General features: G+C 29.8%; 1 protein-coding gene and 1 long non-coding RNA gene across 3 annotated transcripts; one reads left to right on the forward strand and one right to left on the reverse strand.

The window, feature by feature from the left end:
• Positions 1–99: 99 nt before the first annotated feature.
• On the reverse strand, positions 100–2866 carry LOC122534571 (carboxypeptidase Q-like). 2 transcript variants are annotated; one of them, XM_043665344.1, is made up of 7 exons: positions 2767–2866; positions 1824–2204; positions 1593–1743; positions 1270–1519; positions 937–1177; positions 626–808; positions 100–528 (listed from the first exon to the last, which is right to left on the reverse strand). In XM_043665344.1, exons 2-7 carry the CDS (start codon positions 2171–2173, stop codon positions 276–278), a joined length of 1428 nt encoding a protein of 475 aa, XP_043521279.1. In that variant the 5' UTR covers positions 2174–2204; positions 2767–2866; the 3' UTR covers positions 100–275. The 2 variants fall into 2 exon arrangements, with proteins under 2 accessions (XP_043521279.1, XP_043521278.1); XM_043665343.1 differs by having other exon boundaries at positions 2762–2866.
• A 720-nt stretch (positions 2867–3586) lies between these two features.
• Positions 3587–6624, forward strand: LOC122534567. The gene is made up of 3 exons (XR_006307926.1): positions 3587–3828; positions 3910–4147; positions 6562–6624. It is a non-coding gene; the product is annotated as an uncharacterized LOC122534567 (long non-coding RNA).
• Positions 6625–7521: the final 897 nt, after the last annotated feature.

Here is a 7521-nt window from a genome sequence, read left to right on the forward strand (position 1 = left end):
TAATTTCCAGATTATAATATATAATTTGCCGCGTCTTTGAGTCACTAATATTATCAGCTAATAAACTACCATATAATGGAAATCAGAATAAAGAGAGAATTAATGAACAAATTATAGGTCCTGTATTTATTATTTAATATATATTTAAAATATTCCTTTCGTGTTCTACATTTTCTAAGGAATCAAATATATAAATTCGAACATTAATATAGATAATTTTTGAGTTCTTTCCTTAAATTCTTGTTTTGTAATTGTTATCAATGTTAATAATACCGTCATTTTTGATGTGGAAGATCGACGCTGAGTTCGGCAAGTACATAGGATAGTGCTGCAAATAGAGCTGTTCCCTTGTCGAGAGCTTCTGGATTTTCAACCAACATGGTATCCGCATTCGTATGATGGTAATTAAAGTATGTTTCATCTTGACTTCGAAAAGAACCTCCTGGTACACCTGCGTTTACCCAAGAAGCGATATCAGGACCTTCGCTGGGACTGCGAACCTTCAGATTTCCCACAATTGAGAACAATCTAAAAATGAAAATTAATAGTAAAACAAAAAATAAAATAAATTGAACAATTATGTTTTGTGGTGTTTTTTTCTTTTAGTTATATTTTACAAACTAACTTCATGATCCTTTCTAAAATGCATTTAACTTTTTCTGTCCCGGTAACTTGGAAACCTAATGGCATGAACGTGCCCGAATCCGATTCTAGCACAAACTGTAAATTTTTGTCTTCACTTCTGTGATTCTTGATATAATAATTAGCTCCTACAATTCCAACTTCTTCACCCGTCCACATGATCATTCTATAATTGTAATTAATCAGATTCTATAATTGTAATAAATCAGATTACCTGAATTTAAATGATATTTTTGCACTAGACATTTCTTGATTTCTTTTTGTAATTGATCATCTATTTCTCAAAATATTCACCTTACTGTTCGTCGTGGTCTGTAATTAAGATGTTTCAATAATTTCAAAGCTTGCCACGAAATAAATGCACCACCGCCATCGTCCATTGCGCCCTGACCAACGTCCCAACTATCGATGTGACCAGATATGACTACAACTTTCTCTGGTGTCTCAGAGCCTTTCAATTCAGCTATTACATTTCGTGATACTTTGTTCGGCAAATTTTTCGCTTGCATTTTTAAATTTATTTCCAAAACTGTACCTAAAAACGAAATGTATCACACATATTTTGCATGAAAACGAATCATATATATTTTCGGTGATACAAGCTACCGGAATTTTATTTCGGTCTACCTCTATCAGACATCCTTCTGAATAAGCTGGCGTCTTCAGCGGTGATACAAGCTACCGGAATTTTAGTCACGTTCTCATCATATCTTTGCATTCCTGTATGTGGAGTATATAAGGAATATGGAGTAACTGATCTAATTAAAGCGGCAACAGCACCATATTTTGATGCTTCCGTTGCTCCTTTGCTTCTATACTTTACTGTTTCACCATACGAAATATATTTTTCATTAAATACGACTATTTTTCCTGGTACCTAAAATGATCAAAAAATGATAAAATTTTTTTAAACAAAATAAAAGATATTAGAAATATCATAATATATTTACTTCGTGTTTTCTGTCTTCAAGCTCTTGGAAACTATCCACGACGATAACCTTTGCGGTTATTCCTTGAGGTGGAGTCCCGACACTGGTACCTAATCCCAAAAGAGCAATATTTTTATGCCTTGGTTTTAAAAGCGTTGCTGATTCTTTTCCTCTGGAATATATAATAAATATTTCGATAATTTGAATTTTAATATTTATTGGAAATAAGAAAAATTTATCATCAAATTTTACCTAATCCAATGTGGCACACTAACGGATTCTCCATGGACATTTTCCAATCCAAACTCCATAGATTTATTTAACACGTAGTCGATTGAACGCTCGAGTACTGTAGTACCAGTAAATCTCGGACCAAACGTATCAACGAAATAAGCTAATTCATTCCAGGTGACTCCTTTGAAAGATCCATATAAAGTCTCGTTTATTATAGCATGAACAAAGGGTTCGTACGAGTCTATTTCTTTTATAAGACTTTGCGGCAAGTTACATGTATTAACATTGTTTGTTTCATCACTCTCCAGTGCTATCGTGGATTGTACTTGAAAGAGCCACGCAATGATTAAGAATTTTTTAAGGAACATGTTGTTGAACAATGCAAATTTTTGATTTCCGCTGAAAACAATTTTCTTTTATAATTGACGATACTTTCATTGTTTAGTTTGTTTTTTGTATATTTTATCTTTAATATTTTTAAATTCCAAAATTAACTCTTAATAATAAATGAATTAGAAAAGTAATTAAAATATTATCTAATATATGTAGTTTATTACTAATATCACTAAAATTATCGTATAAGTAGCCGGGTGATTATATATAAAAATAAATCGAAAAAAAATAACAGTCTTTCTTTTAAAACTCTATTTTTAAGAAAAACAAATTTAAAAATTCTGGGAACACCCTATATATATATTCGATTAATATTGATTAAAATCATTTGTAGTTTTGCTTTATTAGATAAAAGTATCTTTTATGTACATCGATTACGATCAACTCAATCAACGACTCAATCACGAGTCATATATAAGATAATATAAAAAAAAAGACTAATGTAAATAAGAATACGTCTATAGTGATAAAGACAGTGATAAAAATAAAGATAAAGTTTAAAAATTACAGCTATAAAATTTTCTTAAAATTATAATACGTGAATAATGTCCTTTCGACTGTACCTTACTTTTCTATTATCTTCAAAGTAAATAAAATGAAATGAAATGAAATTAGATGAACATAAGCACACACTTCGAATCACCTACTGACTAATGTCTCATCAGCTTCACTTAATATATATATATGGATATAGTGCTATGGAGGGGAATCGGAAAGTGGAGGAGAAGGATGCGGTAGTTATCTTTAGGAGATTTTATTATACTTGTTGACGAAGTAGGGAGACACAGTGAGAATAATAGTCTTTAAATCTAAATATAACGAGGACATTATCCACTTTTCATAATATCTAAGATTATTCAGTAAAATCAGTTAAAAACGCTACCATATTGCTACTTGAAATTGTAAAGATTATTAAATGATAAGTTAATTATCTTAAACAAAGGCTCATTGAAATTTTTTGATAACAAATTTTTTAATAACCAAATTTGGAGAACTAATTAAATTTTATAATCTCTTTCTTAATAGATAACTTAGTTTAATAAACTATATTATTAATAATAAAAATTTTTTCCGAAGTTCAAATAGTAGCAAAGGAAAAGATTAGGATTTTAGATTTGTGCAACTACAGAAAATTACAAACTAATTTTATTAATTAATTTTCTTTTTGTAAATTGAAATCTGATCAATTTATGGATACGTGTCGACATCTACATTTTTCCGTGGAAAAGAGAAACACATATACAAGATGTCTCGAATCACAGAGGAGGTATATGAATAGACATTGTCTTACTTACAGAAGAAATATATGAATAGACATTGCCATAGACGTAGTATATGAATAGAATTCACATAAAATGCAATATATTTTCGGTCCACGATTAGGGGAATCTCTGGACCCCTTTACTATTTTCGTGTCACATCCTGTCGTACCGATTCAGGCAAGTTTTGCACTGCAGCACTACTAGTGATGAAAATTAGAATTAAGAAATATGGACAGTATTGCTGCATTTGCTTCGAGAATTATTTATTGAATTGAACGTGGTGATACTTCATCAATGAAGGAACAGTGATTGATGGATATTGAGGTGAAAAATTCATTATATATTTGATTATTTACATCTATTTAAAGGTACTAGGAAAAATTGATTGAAATTTTTTTTTAACAACTAATTAAATATGAATTAGATATAATATGTTTTACTTATTTTAGTGTGTAACTTCAGAGTTTGAGTGAATCCTGAATAGTCATTTCGCGCGAAACGCGTAATTACAGCGCTCCAACGGTGAAAAAGGCAATATAATCCTACGATTCTCAAACCTCGAATCGATATTTCTCATGATCGATTTTTAACCGGCAAACATGGCGGAAAGGAGCACGCCTCATCTGTAAAAAAGGAAGCGTTATTCAGAAAAATCACCAGAAAGAATTATCATTAAAAAGTTCTCAGGTAAAAATATAAATTAATAGTTGTTAGATTTCTGTATGTATTGTGTGTGTATTATTTTAAAATAAAACGTGTATTTTTGGCTGCAATTCAAGGTAAGATTTAACCAAATTATTACATATAATTTTCAACAATTAAAGAAATAATCGTATATAGACATTTAAACAGAACATACTGTGCTAAAAGTTATTTATAATTTTATATCAAAATTTAATTTCAATTTTAATCAGTAAAAATATTGTAATCTTGTAATTTACTAACTCATTATATATATATATATATATATACATGTATTTTATTATATGTTTCTACACATATACTTCTATTACAACATTTTCTACTTATTTATTGATTCTTTAACTTCATATTGCGGACTTTTTAATAATTCTAATACTAAATTCAACAATAATTTATTAAGTATGTAAGTATTTAATAGTTAAAATAACAATTTTACTGCAAATATACTAAAATTTTCCATTTTTTAAATAAGTAAAGCGTAGAAGGCCTAAATGCTAATTTTTAATATAAAATTGTATCACAAATTCTCGATAATTATTTTGCTTGAAACTACAGAGTACATTGATTGAGTTTTGAATGACGCGCGTAAAATATTTCAATGGCGCGCCGCTTTAAGCCAATGGGCATGCACGTCGCGTTAGCCAATAGAAAAGCGACTAGAAGAGAATTTGGCGGGAGATGCCAGTTTCGGGTGTCATGGCGTCGAGACGTGTCGATCTGTTTGACAGTTGTGAATTTTGTTAGTGCGTAAGTTTCCATGATCATTCTACCACCTTCTACAGTGTACTGTCAGGTTCGTTTAACTAATATATTGTTGTTTAATACATTTTTGGATGCTGTCATAACGATATTCTATAATTTTATGAACTTTGTTTGTTCGGTTCTCTTTGTTCAACTACGTAATTGTGGGATTTATCATGTAATATATCATATGTTAAAAGATAATAAAATATATCATATGTTTCTGAGATAGAATTTGTGCTTATTTATTTCAATATTATTAGGTCTAATCTCAAGTTTTTAGTTTTCATTCATACAGATAGTCGACTGATTGCCGAAATCACTTCGAAAGAACATCTCGATGACTAGAGTGCAAATTTGTATATTAACAACATTTGTAATTTATGAATTTTGTATGTTTGATATAGACCAGCATGTTTTATTTTTTATTCCAAATTATCATTTCGCGCGAAACGCGCGATTACAGCGCCTCATCGGTGAAACACGCAATATACTTTCTACGATTATTGAAATAATCGATATTTCTCACGATCGATTTTTAGCGGGAAACATGGCGGAAGCCCCATCTGTAGAGAAGAACGCCTCATCTGTAAAGAAGAAATTATTATCCAGAAGAATCATTCAGAGAGAAGTATCATCCAAATGTTCTGAGGTAAAAATATAAATCAATAGCTGTTAGATTAGTGTTTGTGTTGTGAATTTTTAAGATAAAATTGCATATTTAGCTTCAACTGAAGGTAAGATTTAACCAAATTATTATTACATATAATTTTCAACAATTAAAGAAGTAATTGCATATAAACATTTAAACAGAACACACTATGCAAAAAAGTTATTTACAATTTTATACCAAAATTTAATTTAATACTAACCAGTGCAAATATATGTAACCTTGTAATTGACAATTGTCATTGTTTTATATCTAAATATATACATATTTTATTATATGTTTTTACACACATACTTTTATTATTTTTTGATACTTTAACTTCATATTGCGTAATTTTTAACAATTCTAATAATTATATTAGCAATAATTTATTAAGAATGTACATATTTAATAGTTGAAATAACAATTTTACTGCCTTGAAGGCCTTGAGAATCGAAATTGAGGCTGTGTATGTAAGGTTCTTATTATTGCACCTATTTTTTCTGCGTTGCAAATACTTTCGACTAAACGTGTCGAGAATGTTTATATTCGTCTTATCGTGCCTGTTCGTTCAAGTTCACCCCATCTCCTTCCACTTTCTCAATTGCGAGACGAGACGTGTCGCTGAAAGTCATTCGGCTCTCGAATTTTGTGACAACAACACGTATTACGTCGCGTTAGGTTCGTAATATTTTCTAATCATCGGTAGCGTTTCTTCGATAGCGTCGCTTCTTCGACACTCTTTTACTTCCATTTTTACCTCATTAATAGTATATTTAATTAATACACGTGTGTTTAACGATTAATCGAGCATCACGGTAATGAAATCATGTAATATTTTGAAACTTTTCGCGTCGATTCTTCTTCAATCGTCGATTTCACTCGTACAGTTGCCGGTAGCTTATCTTGTACATTTCTTTAGTAGAATTTGAGGTGATTATCATTTCATTTTTACACGTTTGCCTTCATTTAACATATTTGTTCTAACTTTTGATTTCTTTTTGTGCAGGTTATTCCTTGATTCCAGAGACAGGATAGAACACATAGACGCGACGATTATTAATGGACAATCTGATATTCTTTGACAAAAATTTGGTAACATTTCATTTATTTTAGGTATACATAAACAATTGATGCGTAATTAAACGATTCAAAGCAAGATTTCACATGCGTTTTTGTAATATTATTTCTTAAGACTACATTTGGCTGTGAAATTTTGACTTGTGAAACATTTTTGAATATTTATAACACTTGACGTGGTATATTATTAATTTGCATATTTCCTATTCTAATAATGAACATTCAGAATACAATACTTGTCTTTCATTTACAGTATTCAGTATTGAGATATACTTTATAATTTACATCTAATATTTTTAATATATATTTAAATTTCTTTACAATCGTGTTTTAGAAAAATAGTAGTATTTTCTACATAAAACGTTTTTCTCTCTCATCTTTACTAATCAGCTTTATTTTCGAATATTTATTTTCAGATAGTTTTTGTGACCGCGAGCAAAGCGGTCGGTAGAATCAGTTTGTTGCGAAGTATTTTCATATTTTTCTGAGCAAACTGGCTCTTGTTAAATTAAATAATTCATTTGTAATTGTAATTCGCGAAATTAGAGTCAGTGAGTTCGTCGATTGTTACTTAAACACGCGCGTTGATAGTCAGTGCTCAAGAGGATAAGGCCTCTCCAGGAGATCAAGATCGTAAGTATATATTGTATCTCAAGTTATTCAATTTTTCAAATTTAACAACAAAGTATAATGTTTGATATTTTGTTACAGATCTTCTACAGTCTCCACTTCCCCATCTTCCAAGAATCATATGACGCTTCAAAAACTAAAAATGTAAGTACTTTAGTACGTTGTATTTAAATTTTATTCTCTATAGTTTTCTTTCTACTAAAATCGAATGTAAAATTATAGTTATAAAATAAAAGCATTCAAAATTATTAGTCCCAAT

The sequence above is a fragment of the Frieseomelitta varia genome, unplaced genomic scaffold (genome assembly GCF_011392965.1).
Source record: "Frieseomelitta varia isolate USP_RPSP 00005682 unplaced genomic scaffold, Fvar_1.2 scaffold_614, whole genome shotgun sequence".
Lineage (NCBI taxonomy): Eukaryota > Metazoa > Arthropoda > Insecta > Hymenoptera > Apidae > Frieseomelitta > Frieseomelitta varia.

Coding starts and splice junctions, on each gene's coding strand:
- LOC122534571 (XM_043665344.1), bottom strand. CDS start 2,173: ATGTTCCTTAAAAAATTCTTAATCATTGCGTGGCTCTTTCAAGTACAA. Junction 1,744..1,823: donor AGTGTGCCACATTGGATTAG/GTAAAATTTGAT, acceptor TATATATTCCAG/AGGAAAAGAATCAGCAACGC. Junction 809..936: donor AGACCACGACGAACAGTAAG/GTGAATATTTTG, acceptor TTACAATTATAG/AATGATCATGTGGACGGGTG.